The sequence below is a fragment of the Microtus pennsylvanicus genome, chromosome 5 (assembly GCF_037038515.1).
Source record: "Microtus pennsylvanicus isolate mMicPen1 chromosome 5, mMicPen1.hap1, whole genome shotgun sequence".
NCBI classification, from domain to species: Eukaryota; Metazoa; Chordata; class Mammalia; order Rodentia; family Cricetidae; genus Microtus; species Microtus pennsylvanicus.
The window spans coordinates 75,194,475-75,212,223 of NC_134583.1; the positions used below are offsets into that span (position 1 = coordinate 75,194,475).

At 46.0% G+C, this 17,749-nt stretch overlaps 1 protein-coding gene across 2 annotated transcripts in view; it reads right to left on the minus strand.

Moving 5' to 3' along the window:
* The window catches only part of Dhx32 (DEAH-box helicase 32 (putative)), a 52,158-nt gene that overhangs the window by 28,024 nt on the left and 6,385 nt on the right, over positions 1-17,749 (minus strand). For both annotated transcript variants that reach the window (XM_075972567.1, XM_075972568.1), the window contains exon 2: positions 8,038-8,531. In XM_075972567.1, coding sequence (XP_075828682.1) covers positions 8,038-8,319 — 282 coding nt within the window. In that variant the 5' untranslated portion in view covers positions 8,320-8,531. The remainder of the gene's footprint in view (positions 1-8,037; positions 8,532-17,749) is intronic.

Below are 17,749 nucleotides of genomic sequence, written 5' to 3' on the forward strand. Positions count from 1 at the left end.
CAGAATCCAGGTCCTCTGCAAGTGTGGCAAGCATTCTTACCTGGTGAGCAGCCTCTCCAACCCCAGTTTACACCAACTGTGACGCATGCAAATGTAAATTATTTTTTCAGGTAGTAAGAGGGGTCCATCAAAAATACAACTTCTGGTGTTAGCTATTATGTTTTCAAGAATATAATATTAAATAGCATTTAGATGAGAAAGAGCAACCCCAAGTTAAAGGATTTACATTTAAATTTAAACAATCATAACAATATCCAAATGAGCCTGCTTAACATGGTTCTACAAATGAAAGCTAAACTGTTTTTGTTTTGTTTTGTTTTGTTTTGTTTTTCAAGACAGGGTTTCTCTGTGTAGCCCTAGCTGTCCTGGAACTAGCTCTTGTAGACCATGCTGGCCTCAAACTCACAGAGATCTGCCTGTCTCTGCCTCTGCTGGGATTAAAGACGTGCACCATCGCCGCCTGGTTATTCTGCTACCACCCCCAGGCTAACCCTTCCCTCCTTAAGCTGCACTCACCAGGTGTTTAGTCACAGCATGGGAAGGTAACTAATACACCTAACAGATCATTCTCATCCTTGTCAAAGCCTTCCCTTCAGATTTGACTTCTCTTGCCAGCGTCTTCTACAGTGGGTCCCCAGCCAAGACCTCCAATAGGACTCATATAAACTGAATAAAATAACATTTTGAATCTTTTGTCTACCAACAGACTAAAAAATCCACACTTGTGGCTTGATATTCAAGAAAGGACCCGACACACAGTGGGGCTAATGCATATATATTTGAACACTGTGAGACTCTGGTGACCAAGAAGATGGGCCCCTGCTCTCTCGGGGCTCGGAGGCAGTGGGGATGTAGGGACAGGTGGATGGTGCTGGGATGTAAAAGGACATCGTGATAATGGAGAAAGTGAAGGAGCCCAGGCTGGAGGGTAAGCACCAAGGGGCTAAACGGAGGACACATCACAAAGGACAACGGCAGAACCTCTAATAAACTTAGGATGCTCAGGAAAGAAACAGACAGTCCATGATTCCTCATTAAAACCCTGGGGTAATGTGTAATGAACACGAACAGCACCTGAGCGAGGAAAGTAAGACGCATGAACGAAGCTTCGGAGCAGCGTGGGAGCTGGGCATGAAGCAGGGAGGGAAGAAACCTCTGGGAAAGTCAGGAAGATGGTCACTGTCATGGTGACTGATGTCCAGAAGACATAAAATGTGGCTCCCAATGGCCACTGAAAAACAAGCTAGGATTCTGAGGCAGGGAGGGTGGTCCTGGAGTTTCAGAGCTGATGGACCCTCAGGAGGCCACAGCCTTGGAACTGGGAAGGAGCCTTCTGCAGGTCAGATAAAAGCAGGAAGAACACCCTTGCTCGGCTCAGAAGAGAGATGTTTACTTAGTAACCAAGTTTCACAGCGGAGCAGAAACCACAACTAATTACAGAGCCTGGAAGACGTGTCCATTATATATGCATATGATAATAGTAAACTTCTCTCTCTGAACAGAAAAGGGAGGGGTCCTGGTGTTAGAATTCCCACCCTCACCCCAATGCTCTAGGCCAGTGGTTCTCAACCAGTGGGCTGTGACTCCTTTGGGGGTGGAAAGACCCTCTCACAGGGCTGTCCTAAGACCACTGGAAAACACAGATGTTTATATTACGATTCATAACAGTAGCAAAATTACAGTTATGAAGTAGCAATGAAAATAATTTTATGGATGGGGGTCACTACAACATGAGGAACTATATTAAAGGGTCGCAGCGTTAGGAAGGTTGAGAACCACTGCTCTAGGTGAACCAGGAGCACTGAAGTCTAAGCCTTGGCAAATGTCAAGTACTGCTGAAAAGGTAGGAGTCAGAAAGAGGCACAAATCTGGGCACTCAGTAACTTGAAGGGGCAGAAGGAGCTCCCCCCGAGAAAGCTTTGGGGCGCTGTGTGTGCTGTGGGGAACACTGCCGACTTCTGTAGTTAAGGTTCCTTGCTTGAATCTGTCATTCCTCCCGGCAATGCTCACCACCCCTGCAGGGGCTTTTCATAGTCCTGAGAGGACCCTTACTCCAGTCATCCTACAATCACCTGCTGGACAGAGGTCTCAGTCTTTGCTACAGTTTCTCTTTGGAAGATGTTCCCCCCATCAGCCTACTGAGGGTAGGCTAGGAGCCAAGTTGGATCTGTGGGATCACAGGCATGCAGAGAGCTACGTCTTTCCATAGCCTGCCGGAAAGTGAATTCTGAGACACTGTGTGACACCAATGACAGTAAGCACTTGGAAAAGCTGGGCAGTACAGTGACAAAAATAAATAGGAAACTGCTTCTTTACCACACGAAAGACAAGACCCTATGTACAAAGCAGCTCCTCTGGAGTTTGGGAGTAGACAACACCCATGTTCATTTACTCAGTCTAGAAATTCCCACCAGCTGGGGATCAGTCACTCAGAACCATCTATCAAATCACCATATTTTCTCAATCCACGTTCTAGAACTGTCAGACAGGCCCATTCCGTAAAAGTACTCATGATGCGGCATGTTTCTCCTCTGCCCATAGCCGCCTCTGCTTCAGAGACTCCTGGGGTGGAAGCAAGGTCATGGTAGGCAGCAATATGTCTATCTCCTGCCATGAGCGCAACGAGGTGGGTGGCTAACCCCAATTCCATGGGTTTTGTGGATTTCTGTTATGGGTGCAAATTCAAGAGGTGAAGCAAAAATGTTCCAGTCCCATGCTTGACAGCATAGCACACACAAAAGAGCTCAGGCTGTGGGATTCTGGGAGACTTAAGGTAAGCTACACAGATTTCCTATGAGACTCCATCAGCCAAATCCAGATCAGAACCTAGAGCACAGCACTGGGTCTGGCCTCATCGCTGCCAAGCTGGCCAGACAACATCCACAAGAGTGGTGCTGGTGTGGGGCCATCCACAGCTCACCAGACAGCTCCTCATCAACATGGAAAAATGAAGGAAGGCCTTTGTGGGACAGAACACTTCGTGGCCCCCAAGTTCCCAAGCCCTTGCTGATATCCTTAGCCTGTGCAGGTGACTCCTCTTTCATAGAGCCTCAAAGTCCCTTCAGTACCATGATAAGCGCAGACCTCCCAAGGAGAAAGGATCCTAAGGACAATAGTAATCCACGCGAAGATAGGGATCTGTCCCACAGGACCCTGCAGAGGGGCCAGGAGCTGACTCCCAAAGCAGCTCTGCCCTAGGTCAACCACTAAGTCAGAGTACTTTACCATGGAGGGTGCTGGTGAGTTTCGAGTCCTGCATCCCTGCATGTTTGGCTTTGGGTGAGCATAGGTCAAACCTATCTGCAGAACTGTGGACAAAGACGCCCAGCCGCGACAAGAGACATCCAACGCCACCACCGGAGTCTTAAACTAAATCTTAGCTGTTTTGTGCTTAATGTCTCTGACCCACCTGACTCTTGGGAGATTAGGGCAAAAGCTGGAGGAGGAGACATACTCAGTAGCTCTAGAAATGCTTCACTGAACAGTGACAGAAAAGTCTCCTCCAAGGAACAAATGAGAACTGTCTTTCTCTTCCCTAGGGCAGTTGTTACACAGCCCTGGTGACTTCTATAGCAGAAAGAGAAGGTGTTTGAGGGACTTTGGCCCTAAATATAGGCTTTTCTTTGAAAGACTTAAAACTGTGGGGAATAATTAAAGTGTCTTGGAAACAAAAGAAGCTACTTTCAGAATTAAAACAAAACAAAACCAAAAACAAATGAACAGACCCATTTCTATTTGTATACAATTTGGCTTCTCTAAACAAGAAAGGCATTGCCTTCGTCCTCAACAGAACAAAACCACAGCTTACTAAAATGATTAAGAAGTTGAAACCCGTGCTGTCCCAACCTTCAGGAGGTGGAGGCCGGGGGGAAGCTCAAGGTCATTCTTGGCTGGCTGTACAGGGCTACTCTGAGGCGCTATCTCAAAGAAACTAATCTTCAAAGCAGCAAAAGAAACCACATGCCCAGCTATATATAACAACTGTGACAACATTTACAGCATATATAGTGATTCTTGCTCATAATAATCACAAATTCTAAAGAAAGATTTGGGGCAACAAGCCTGAAATGACAAGTCTTGTGAGACTGAACAAGGAGACGGAAGTAATGGGGCTGTGCCGCCCAGAGAAGGATGCTACGGAAAGTGGGAAGGCTACAGTGAGACCAGAGCTGAGCTGCTTTTAGAGCCCAGCGGCATAAATGCACCCTGACATAGGCAGATAAATGTAAAAGATGAACAAACGGAAATACACAGAAGTGCACAGGGGGAGAAACAGACAGGAAGACAGAGGTGGGACGAAACATGGAGCTATGCAGGCAGAAGAACTGGCGGACACAGGGAAATCATACTTCCTTCCCAGTAGGAAGAGGCAGAAACACAAGAGGCCAACGGCAACAGGCACATCTGCTGCCCAGCTCTGTTTCTAAATGCAGTTATCTGCTAAAGAAACCAGGGATCCTTAAGAAGAATGGCTGCTTCCTAGGCTGGCACAGAGAATTGCTACAGGAGCCAGGGATAGCTCACTGTGTGAGCAATAAAGGACTCTAGAACGAGGCAGGTGAATGACAAGGACAGTTGTCGCTCTGAGGTGCTCTAACTGGCCACACTGGGACAAACTGAGCAACATAATAGGTTTATTAGTGAATGACATCCCACAGAGGAGAAATGGGTCTATGCTAAAATAAAGAGTGGAATAAAATTACTAAGAATAGAAAGCTAACCCAGGTGAGGTAGCTCACACCTACAAACCCAACACTTCGGAGGTTGAGGCAGGAGGATTATTGGGAAAGTTTAAGGTTAGCATGGGCTACAGAACAAGCCCTAGACTCAAAAAAACCCCAAAAATACTATAAACATTTTTAACTAGTAAACCTAGGCATGACGGTACTTGTCTTTAATCCCAGCCACTGGGAAGCAGGAAGATCTCTGTGAGTTTGAGGCCAGCCTGATCTACGTATCAAGTTCCAGGGTAGCCAGGACTTCATAGAGAGACTCTGCCTCAAAGACAAAACAATAAAGTAAGAAATCAAGAGCTGACTCTTCAAGAATGTCATGCAGGCAATGCAAAGGCAGAATTAGGACCACTGCTAGCTGTCACCAGGCATCTCAGAATTACGGGGGGCCCACTGCTAGGCTGCCACCAGTGCAAGGTGACTATCCCACAGTAAAGCAGGCTGACACTCTGGGCTACTGTGTGACAAGGTGCATACTCCACATGGTCTATGAAACCATAAGGAGAAACAACAACTTGACAGCTGAGAGCCAGCAGGTGCCACACTAGCACCCTTCAGTCAGCATGCTGAGGGAGCACCAGTGCAGCACTCCCAGGGACCCACCTGCAGTCGTCCTGCCACAGGCAGAGCTTGAACCACCCTGAGGACACCTCAGATACCATCGAAGTCGACAGAACTCACTGTGCCCTGAAAATGCCAAAGTAGTGAAGGACCGAGGAGAAGCTGTTTTAGATTAGTTTTAAATGACAATGAGATACAGCATAATTCTGGATTCCATTTGGTTGGAGGATGATTTAATGTTTTTATGACATCCCAGCTAGTAAATATGAATATCCAGGAATCAGGAAAAAGCAAGACATCAGCGTTATACTCTCTTTTCTGACGCTAATGTTGTTACCGTGAGAAGAGGACCTCATGCCGCCTCCCTCCCTTCGACAGAGTCTTGTTCTGTTCCCATGCTGGCCTGTAACTGCTCATCCTCCTCCCCGAGCCTTTCAAGTACTTGGATTATAGGCATGCATCATGCCTGGCATTGCTAACTTTTATGCTTTCTTTTAGACATGGTCTGTCTATGTATCCTTGGCTGTCTTGGAACTCACTATGTAGACCAGGCTTGCCTTAAAATGAAAGATCCATCTGCCTCTGCCTCCTAAGTGCTGGGATTAAACACGTGTGCCATCATGCCTCAATTTATTCTTAAAAGGCGCAGAATAGGGGCCAGAGAGATGGCTCAGGGGTAAAGACAGCTTGCTGCTTTCACAGAATCAGAGCTTCCCACACTCACATGGGGCAGCTTACAACCACCTAGAACTTCAGCTCTCTTTTGGCCTTCGAGGGCACACACAGGGCACATCTTCACTCAGACACAGACACACAGACACACAGACACACACACAGACACACACACACACACTAATAAAAATATAGTAGTGCACAACTTTAATTCCAGTACTCAAGAGGCAGAGGCAGATGGATCTGTGAGTTCAAGGTCAGCATGGTCTTCATAGTGAGTGAGGACAGCCAGGACTACATAGAGAGAGTCTCTCTCTCTCTCTCTCTCTCTCTCTCTCTCTCTCTCTCTCACACACACACACACACACACACACACACACACACTAAATCTTTAAAAATTTTGGAACAAAAACGTGTGTGTTCATGTATGGAAGTGGGGGGATGCTGATTCAAAATGGTAAGACAATATCTCTGGAGACTCTGAAGACAGCTGTGGAAAACATCTGTACTATTTCTGAAACTTTATCAATCTGAAGTAAACACAATAAACATAAAAATAAGATTTGAAAAAGATAAATTTTAAAATAAAAAAATTCACTTGTCCACAAAACCCAGAAAAGATTTCATTTAGTTCTTGTAATAAAGTAAACTGAAATAAAAATAAGTCACCAGAGTGAATAAAAAGCCATTTAAAAGAAGCTCTTGCCACTGTAAGCGAAAAGCCAGATCTGAACCATCACTGCCCAGCCCTCCTCTCTCCACAGTACAGTTAAGGTGATTTGGAGGAGGCAGCTGCCGTCTGCATGTTCTCTTCAACCAGCCTAGGAGACTCTGCAACCTGAGCCAGCACACTGCCAAAGGCTTTCAGGCCACAGGTTTGTTGTCTGAAAAACCACTGTGCCTTCTATCAGATAATCTCTGTGGTCTACTCTAAGGGTCTCATTATAAGAATCTACAATGTAAAACGCCGACCTCTCTCGAGTCAGAAGTTGAAGTTCAAACATAACAAAGTGGACAGGAAGTATTCAGTAACCCTCTCTTTGGACCTCCGGACCCACCCCCCAACACAGTTATACTCACAACAAAGCACTACCTTCTGCCCAATTCACAAATCCTCCTTGGCTCACACCGACACTGGAAACATCTGTATTCCTAAATTTATCATTTGAGCACGCTAGAAATCAAATCTGGGGTTCAGACATTTTTGGCAAGTGCTGTGCAACCAAGCCACACTCCTAGCTACTACATTCGTTCTTTAACAGCCCTAACTCTTTCCTCTCTCGATAGGCCCAGACCTCGATACCATTTGGCCATTCTGGTATTTCCAACTGCAAAACAAATGAGGATTTCTGCTGGGCACGCTTGCTCATACTCATAATCCCAGCACTGTCAGGTAGAAGCAGGAGAATCAGGTATTCAAGGCCAGCCTGGGTTACACGAGAACTTTTTTCCAAAATGAATAAACAAAATATAAGAGGAAAATGATTCACTATGCATTTGGTTTCTGAGCTTGGCCAGCTTCACAGGTAAGACAAGCCACACAGGCTGAGAGACGGCTCCGCAGTTAAGAGTACTGGCTGTTCTTCAGAGGGCCTGGGTTTAGTTTGAAGCACTCACATGATGGCTTACAGTTGTCTTTAATTCCAGTTCTAGGGGATCTGGCACCCTCTTCTGGTGTCCTTGGGTACCTGGCACACGCATGGTGCACAGACACATAGGCCAAATGCTCATAAACATAAAATTAAAATAAATAGAAAAACCTTTAAAGGAGGAAGAAAGCAAGAAGAGTCAGGCGTCTGGTTATACCCACTGGCACCCAAACAAACATTAAGGGTAATCCTCTAAAACCTGGAGGGCTTTAACGCCTACTTCATCTTCTAAGACCTCGTCTACAAATGAGATCATCTGAATTATTATTCTGGGATAATCTAAGCACACTCCACACGGTTTCCGTTACGTAATAACCAAGGCTGGTATACAGCACCCAGGCTGCTAATGCTCTTTTTGTCTGCTTGTAACATTTTACACACGTGAAACCTCAAGGCCACAGGCCTTGCTGGTGGCTCCTCACCTGAGAGCTCTTGCCACACTTGGTGTCTCCTGACACGACCACAACCTGGTTTTGCAGCAGACACTCCATGAAGGAGTACTTTTCTTTCCATATTGGAAGTTCTTCTCTCTCTTTCAACAGTTTATAATATCGTGATGAATATGGCAAGCCGTCAAAAGGGTTCAGCTCCAGATCCTCGCAGGCCAGGACCCCTTCCTCGTCCCCATCACTGGAGTCTAGGGACTCGGGAAAATAGCGTTTTTCTAGGGAGGAGTTCGGATGCTCCAGTTCGTCTTCATCCATTTCTTCCTGCAGCAAGCTCAGGCCGGTCACATTCCACAGTCCAGTTCCCCCGTCAGCAGCCCATGGCAGCCAGGACGTGAGGCCCACTCACACACTCAGCCAGGCTCCCAGCAAGTTAATTCCTCAAACCCGTGTCCCTCGTTGCTGGGTTACCCTCTGCGCCGGCTTGCTTCAAGGCTCTTGGTCTGTTACATGGCTTTCAATAAACCACGCTGAAAAACAAACACATTGGAGATGAGTGTAAAATCTGGTGACAAATAAGAAGCTAAAAACAGAAAACACAAACACACTCAAAGCAAACAGTCGGCCTTTTCTGTGGAGTGGTTACTGTCTGTCCTGGCTGCTGCCTGCTTCCCACCGGGAAGAATTCAGGCTGGCTCTCACAGTGGTTCGGCACGGCTTTGGAAAATGAGCCTCCCTGAGCCTGGTGCTCTCTCCCTGACCTCTGTTCAGGCCTCTGTTTCACCGTGGCTGTGAATGGAAAGCAACAGGGAGGCTGGTCGGAATTGTGAGGCTAATCAGTCACGTGGTCACCTAATCCCCCTACAAAGAGGCCCAGGGACTTTATAAAGGGGAGAGTTCTGCGGGTCTAGAGAGAATCCCCGAACACTGCCTACCAGAGAGCCTACTACCCAGCATGCCTTGGGAGCAAAGGCCTGCTCATGCCAGTTTAGAAATGTCAGTGAGGAAAGAGAATTTATTCTTTTTTTTTCATTTTTTGATAAGAAAGCCTTTGTTTAATTAAATTAGAAGGCTCCAGAATATTTCTGGAGATTGCTGGGTGTGAAGCCTAACAGGCCAGAGCCAAAATAATAAAAAAAAATAACTTCTAATCTAAACAAAGAGAGTTTACCTACGGAAAGGTAAGATTTACACCAAGAACATTCATTACATGTCAAGAGACACATCGTTTCTCTTCCTCCTCCAATTACTAGAGATTAATGAGGAAATAAATAATTGGTGATGTTAGGGAAAGTCCCTTCTCATATCAGCCAGGTGGAAATTTAAAACAAAACAAACAAACAAGCATGGAAAACTCAAGTTAAAAAGAACCAGTTGCAATGCAGGAACGAAGGTAACCTTGCACTTATTCCTTTTCAGGTCTGTGCTACCTGAACTACTGCCTCCAGAGCTAGCCTCCAGCGGCTCCCAGGGCTGGCCCCTCCTTCATGAGGAAGAGGAAAAGCTCTGTGCCAGCAGGTGCCTGGGAGCAGTCACTCAAGAAGGATCTGCTGGGCACCAGGTACTCGGCACACACACAGGGCAGAGCATAATTGGGTGGGGGTGCGCTGGACTTCCTGCCTCTGTCTCAGTAGGGTTCTGAAAACTGCACCCTGCTTCCCAACTAAAACAGAATCACAATATTGCATAATGCAAACACAAAAGTTCAGTGTGGCCTCTCTCCAGGACCCTTCATGGTGCCCACAGCATGAGATGACACCCCAGACAGCTGCAGGAAACATGGCAGCTTGAGCCACCTGGCAGGCAAACTCTGACATCAGCAGGTCTTGGAAGCAGGCCCTGCTGAAGAAGCTAAGGTTCAGTCTTAGGCTCACATTTTCTTTTGCTCTAATTAGAATTACATGTCGAAGTTCTCATTCACCCTTGTAATATTTTAAATTAAGCTGCTATTATACCACATCCCTGATTGCCTTAGGGACTATTTCTTACCAAGTTTACTTTTTTAAGGAAGCGTAAGAGACTGGAGAGATAGCTCAGCAGTTAAAAGCACTGACTACCTTTCAGAGGACCTGGGATTGATTTCTAGCACCCACACGGTAGCTAACAACCATCTCTAACTTCAGTTCCAGGGGGTTCTGATGCCCTCTTCTGGCCTCCTTGGATATTGCATACATAAACAAACATGGAGACAAACACTTTTGTAAAAAATTTTTAATTAAAATAAAATAAAATGAATAAGTATAACACAGCTATCATCTTTACTGAATACGTTCCTGTTCATTTATGGCACACCCTTGAGTGTAATCAGTAGCTCACAAAGCATGGGCCACATGCATGTTGAAGATCCTGAAGGCGTGCTCATGATCTGGAGAGATAGAATGGTTTGGATAGGCAAACTCATCTTATTCTGCCTTTAGTCCTCTCAATAGACATTCGTTACTAGCCACCATATCTGGCCATATCTGCTTAAGAGAAACAAGGAAGCCTGGAACACACTGTCAACACTCCTGAACAGACCCCTGGCTTCCACGGAACCCAGGGCTAAGGATGTTATCAGCTGGCATCTGGAACCTGTAGCAGAGTCCCTGGCACTGCTCGGGTCCACCTGATGTCATCACCCACGTGTTTGGTAGATGCACTTACCTGACTTTCTTTTGTTCTGAGGAGCACATCATTCAGGACAACCTAAGTCTGCTGTTCCTGGTTCGCTACTCACACTTGGCTTTGGATAAACTATTTCTTATCCCCTTAAAAACTGGCATTTGAACATGACCAAAGGAGTGACCACTACGAACCCTCAGGGAATAGACACATCTGAGCATGCTCTTTTAGACCTAAGGCTCACCTAGACACTCTACTATACAATATGTGTTCACCCCACTCTGCAGTTACGGTGGAACCACAGATGACCACTGTGCCAATGGAAAGTGGCCACGCTGTGAGAAAGGTACGCGGCAGAATGCTGCTGAGTCACTCCCAGGGTTCCCACGCTGGGAACCACTCCCTTTGGAGCTGGCTCTCTCTCAGGGACGCTCAGGCCACAGCAGCCAACAGTCAGGAAACCCTCCAACCTGAGAGAGCTGGGGAACGTGCCCCGAGGCTGCCTGAGCCCTGATCCCTGAGCAATCCCCTCATAGCCTGCTCAACCTAAGGATGTTTAGGAGGTGATGCTGCACTGGGCAACGCCTTGCAGCCTTGAGATAAAATGTATCCACACTCTAACACTTTCCCCCTGAAACTCAGGGTCACTGTTATTTTAAGCTACCACAGCAGAGCGCTATCCTCATGTTCCCTTGAGTAGAGAAAATTCAAAGCCAGACTGTTGCCCTGGAGCCCCGCTTGTCTCAGTGATTCAGTACCCAAGCCACCCTGTCACCCACACACTCACCCAGGGAGCTGATCCTCCCCGGCCCTTAGAAACCAGACAGGCTTGTTTGAAAAAACATTTGGAAAGCTTGGGCCCACAAAGGGCTTCAGTGTAAACTGGTAAGTCTGAGGAGCCAAGCCATTAAATTCTCAGACTCTGGAAAAGTCAGAGTGATTCTTGTGTGGCTTGTCTTGGACAGAGGAGTGGCTGAATTTAAGGCTCAGTGACGTTCAGATACCTGCCTTCATTCGCCCTGCATCTGTGCTAAGCTATGCGAATCTATTTTTTCCCTAGTAGTAATTAAAAAGATATGTGATCCATGGCCTGCATTAGCAAATTAACATGGGGAAGAAAAAGAACATGGAGGCTAGGGTTCTAGCTCAGTTGACAGAGTGCTTACCTAGCATGCCAAGTCCCCAATTCATGCCCAGGCACTGTATAAAGTGAGCATCTATAATCCTAGCACTGGAGAGGTGGAGGAAGGAGAATCAGAAGTTCAAGGTCATCTTCGGCTACTTGGTGAATTTTAGGCCAGTCTGGGATATAAGGTACTCAGAAGGAAGAAAGGGAGGGAGGGATGGAGGGAAACAGACATGGAGGGAGGGTGAAGAATAGAGAACAGGCAGGCAAATATGGTAGGTTATATGTCACTCAAATAAAATTCAACTAAAACTGTTATCAGAATAAACATTTTACTATAAGAGATTGGAATGTGAAAGTGCCCTTTTCAGACTTATCCCACATATACACTGTAGGCCGTAGCTTCTCAGGGCTGCCCTTTGTAACACTTGTAATTGGGTACACACACACACACATGCATGTAACAGCCTTAGTGAGCAGGAATCAGAAGCTGAGATGAGAAAAGGCCATGCCTTAGTCATTTATATGTATGAGGTCTGGTGAGATAATTCTAGAACTACAGGAGAGCAGGATGGGGGCTGAGAGCATGCAGGTTTGCTCTCTCCTGGGTTAGCTTGTTTCAACGTTCCATGTTCCTTAGCTGCAGTCTTCTGTGTCTGCATCTCTCCCCACACAGTCCCTGGCCCTCTTCCCTCGATAACACGGTAGTGTTCTCTAGCCTCCATCTTTATACCCTCATGCCCTGCCTCCCTGGACTCCAGTCTTGTGTATTCAGACATCTTCTCATCGTTTCCCACATGGACACTGAAGAAGCACTTCAAACCTTGCATGTCTCAAACTGAGCTCCCAACACAGCCTCAGAGCCATGTAGCACAGCTGTATCTCAGTTAACTCCTACAGGTGCTCAAAGTATTTGAAGTTTTCCTTGGATCTGTCTCCCGGGGCTAGGGATTAAAGTCAGGAGCTTTATGAATACCAGACAAGTACTCGACCACTGGGTCACAGTGCCAGGCCCCCATGGGTTTTTTTGTTTTGTTTTGTTTTTTCATCTCAGATCCTCTATTTGATCCTTCAACAGATGTGGGAGGTGAGCAACCATGCTTTTTCCCGCTGAGCTCGACAGCCCCTGTATAATATTTTTACCTTAACTCATAAAGGGACACCAGATACCAGCAGATATATGGAGTAGAGCAGCCTGCAAGACAACTCTCCAGGTCTCAAAAGGCCAGTATCAGATAGGTGCCTGATCCCTGAAATCCGTGAGCATGTACTTTGCAGAGCAAAGGAAAAGGGACCCTGCAGCTGTAACCATGGACCTTGAGAGCTCAGCCCGGGCTGTGTGGGTGGGTTCAGCCTAAACCTTTCTCTGCTGTAGTCAGAGGGAGAAAAACAAAACCACAGAGATCCAAGACTACTGAAGAAGAAGTGCCTCCTAAACCCAGAAACAGCATCGGTGACCTCCGGAAGCTGTGTTTGATAGAGGCCTGGGCCACTCTGCCCCATCTCTCTCAGCCCTGGATAGGGTCCTTTTCAGTGTCTCAGGCCCTGTCCTTGTTCTTCTGGGTCTGAAATGTCCCTGAGATAACCAATACCTCACTCCTTTGTTTTACAAAGGTTTGCCAAGCACCAGCTCAGTAGGGGGTTCCCTGGTCACCTCCTTTCACCGTGTGTACCTCTGGCGCTGGAGCTGTGCACCAGAAGGCGCGCTCCATGAAGCGGAGCTCTGGGTCAGATTTGTTCACTGCGTCTGTAACGGGGCCTGGCATAAGAGCCACTCAATAACTATCTGCTGACTGGATGAATGGCGCTAACACCAAGCTCCCCGTACAAAGTCAGTCAACAAGTCCCCAACAATTTCTCAGAATTCTATTCCTTTCTTCTCCTTAGGATATCATGCCCGGGATCTGTGACTACTGCACCCTTGAAGCCCAACCCTGGCCTCCCTGAAGGCTATCCTACGTCCTGTAGCTGCTTTTTGCTATATCCCTCTTCAGAGTTCCAGACCCCTTAGCATTGCTGAATAATGTCTAATCCTCCAATTAAGAAGTCACTATGGTGATACTTTTGTCCTCTTTATCATTGACATGCTATACACCCTTGCTACCTCAGAAGGGAGGACTGGGCAAGAGGGCAAATTCATAAACTTAATAGTGTGTACTTGTGCTTAGATTTAACCAGTCCAGCATTCAGAGTTGGGTTTGCCTTGGTCTCTTCAGGAGTTACTGTTGGAAACGAGAAGGCTGCCCTGAGATTCAAAAGCCAGCAGGCATTGCCCTTGCTTCATCACATCCCAGACCTCTGTGGCTGGCAGTGAGCAGGCAACAGCCCCACGGACCAGGGAGTTACCCAGCCACCCATGAATTCCCTGGGACTTTTGCCAGAGCTTTGCCTCAGTCCTTCACTGCTAACCCCTATGATCTGGAACCTCGATTACAAACTGTTCCTGAATAAATAAGGATCCGTGTTGTGGTCTGTAGGAATTTTACGCCTTTAAAACATGTGATGCACCTTGAACAATGCAATCAGCCTCATTCTCGGTGTCTACATTTTCAGGTCTCCTCACCCATTCAGCCAACACTGGGCTGATGCATGGTGCCCATGCTGGGATGGTGTGAACATACAGGCTGGCTTCTCTCCCGGGGCTCCAGCCCAGCCAAAGCGGAGGGGGTGTCCAAATAGAAATTCTTTGTTCATGACATATGAATACCCTTCATATTATTGCCAAGCAACTAAAAGGAGGAAAGCAAGGCTGGTCCATGCAGGAGAGAGGCAAACCCGGGCAGGCGATTTCAACAACGAGGGGGAGCCACAGCACGAGTGGCCTGCACACCGGAGCTGAGGCCGCTCACATGCAGGGTAACTCGGACGCTTCTTGACCAACTTTTTAAAAGTTCTCTGCTTTTCCTTGCAATTTTCATCTTAAGTTTAATAGTACACTATTTTCTTTAACCCTGTCTACCTTTTCATCACCTGCCTTTGGTTTCGTTAAAGCGGCTCATGAGATCCAGCTCTGGGGAAGCCAGTAAGAGGCTAAGTTAAGGCACAGGGTACAATGGGCGTGGCTGTAAGCAGGAGCACCCAGTGGAAGAAACCAGTAAATGCAATTCATGCAACAACAAAACCCTAAGAATTTCTCTTTTTCTATATTTATGTTATTGTATAGGTGTTTTGTTTAATGTATGTTTATCTACCATGTGTGTGCCTTGTGCCCTGGAGGGAGCTGGATTCCATACAACTGAAGTTATGAATGGCTGTGAAGCAACATGTGGATGCTGGAGTTGAACCCGCGTCCTCCAGAAGAGCCAGTGCTCTTAGCCACTGAGCCACCTCTCCAGCCCCCGCTAAGGAAAATTTCTTAACAAAAAACTTTAATATTATTTTCTAATAGGTCTGAGGGATCGATTAGTCCCAAGATTGGATTTACAGAATAAAATATCTCACCTCTTTAAGTTACTCTTTTATATGATGCCCAGCTTTGTATGTAGCCAATGCAAAAGCCCTGCAGGATATCTATACAGCAATAAATCACTCATGATTCATGTGTCTGCACATAACAGCAAATGATTAGACAGGTCTTCCACTGGGCTTCTTAGCGTTTTCTGCTCGTCATCCTTTATAAACTCTGACTCTGATGTGATCCTTGTTATATGCGTACATAAAAGCAATACATAAATCAAACATTCACTGATCACAAATCATAAATTCACTTTTGAAACAATTCTTTGGTATACACACAGTATCACCGTTTGTTAAAGTCAAAGGCAAATCTGCATACTAATGAGACTATCATGTTTGTTTATTTTTGTACAAAGAATGAATCTTGGCTGGAGACCCTGCAGGACATGAGGCCTCTTTGGTGCTTTTTAAGGTTAACTGACATTTTGATTTTAGAATTATTTTTATTTATTCACTTACTTATTCATTTATTTATTTACTAGATATACACTGCTCTGCCTGCATGCCAGAAGGCGGCACCAGATCTCACTATGGATGGTTGTGAGCCATCATGTGGCTGCTGGGAATTGAACTCAGGTCCTCTCGAAGAGCAGCCAGTATTCTTAACCTTAAAGCCATCTCTTCAGGCCCTGATTTTAAATTATTAAGTGCTGAGTGTGTCACTTTGCAAAAATACATAGTATAAGTGGCAGAAGGGGAGTTCAAAATTAGGAAATATTGTCATTACAAGCCAAAATTTGATCTTTTTTTCCTATGAAATTCTAATCAGCAAGTCAAACACCGGTTTTTAACATCAAAGACTCAACAGGATAAAGGCACAGTAATCTTAATCTGAGGCATGCCGAGGGACCACTGCAAACACTGACTGTGTGCCGAAACACCAACTCCTACACTTACCCATCTCCTTCTTGCTTGAGCTCAGAGGAGCTTTCAGCATTACCTTTGCAACCCCTAGAAAACAGACCCAGGGATGCATGTGCATGGGTAGCGTGATCAGTAAGCATTTGCTGAAGCAACAATCAATGTATTTACAACCCACAACGCTCATATTCAGGAAAGGGAAGGAATGAGGATGGCAGGTGAGGGAAAAAGGCCATCTGAGTCTTTGGAGAATGAGATCATGGCACTTTTATGCAAAGTGCTTCCCTGTGGCAAGCCAAGAAGCTGGTATCAAGAGTTTAAAGAACCCACTGCCTCTCCCACTGTGGCCTTGCTACTGAAGAAGTCCAGATACCCACCCGTCTCCTCACATGACCGGAAGGCTGGGGGCCAGCACCTGTCTGCAGACCACAGCTGGAGAATATGGTGTCACACCCTCCTGGAGTTGGACTAAGGAGGAGGAGGAGGAGGATGAGTCTGCTGATTAGCAGTCACAGCGTGTTTACTGGATGCCAGATGCTGTTAAGCACTTACGCACTTTATATGGATTATTTCACTTAAACCCTTAAGAACCCACGAGGGTTTACTTTATTAGTCCCATTTTTTTTTTCAAATGAGGAAGTTAAATCTTCAGACGAAGCTTGGTTAATTTATCTTGCTTTTAGCATCTTGGCTGTGATAGAGCAGATGTGGGAAGTAAGGCAGTCTGGCCCCAGGTGATCCTGGATTAGTATATGATGCCTGCTGAGCTATGTAACCACTCTACTTCCCAATTTCCTTAAAGAACAGGGGCTTGGCTGGGTGAAGTAGCCCATCCTTTTACTTACAGCACTTGGGTGGCAGAAGCAGGCAGATCTTTGTGAGTTTGAGGTCAACCTGATCTACACAGTAAGTTCCAGGAGAGACAGAACTACACAGTAAGACTGTCTCAAAAAAGAAAAAAAAAATGAGTTTGTATTGTATCAGTGCAGGGTGAAGAAATACTTTACTCTGCAGAGATGTCAGTGCTTTTAAAAGGGGTGAGGAAAGACACTCCTTTTCCAAGCCTGATGATCTGAGAACAGGGAACAGAATCCTGAAAGTTGGCCTGGGACTTCCACAAGTGTATGCTGTGGTATACTGCATTGCATACATGCATACACACACAGATATACATGCATAGTAAATGCAAATAGAATGATATTTGTTTGTAAATCCTGTTTATGTATTTGAAAGTCATGGTTTTTGTTGCCCTCATGGGGCTACAAGTCAAATACTTAGCACAAGTACTTTCTCAGCTACAGAACATTTCCAATGACACAATGGGGTCATGTTCATGAGGTTTTCAGACGCTAGGAGTGGTGGCACAGGCCTATAGTCCCAGTGCCCAAAGCTGAGGCAAACTAGAAGTTCAGGCTGGCCTGGGCTGCACAGCGAGGCTCTGTCTTTCTCTGTCCATGTTTTCCTAGGGCCTGCCTTTTCCAAAATGTTGTATTTGGTTTCTAGGAGCCACTTAAAATCTCTCTGGAAAAGATATAGTCAAAATTCAAAATTTATTTATTTTTAAAGTCTTACTTCTAGACTTCAAAAGCACTGACATCGAGTTTAAGCAAACAAAATGGATCATCTTTGAGACTGATGGCTCAGAAGACATTGGCTGTTCTTCCAGAGGACTTAGGTTCAATTCCCAGCACTTACATGGATGCT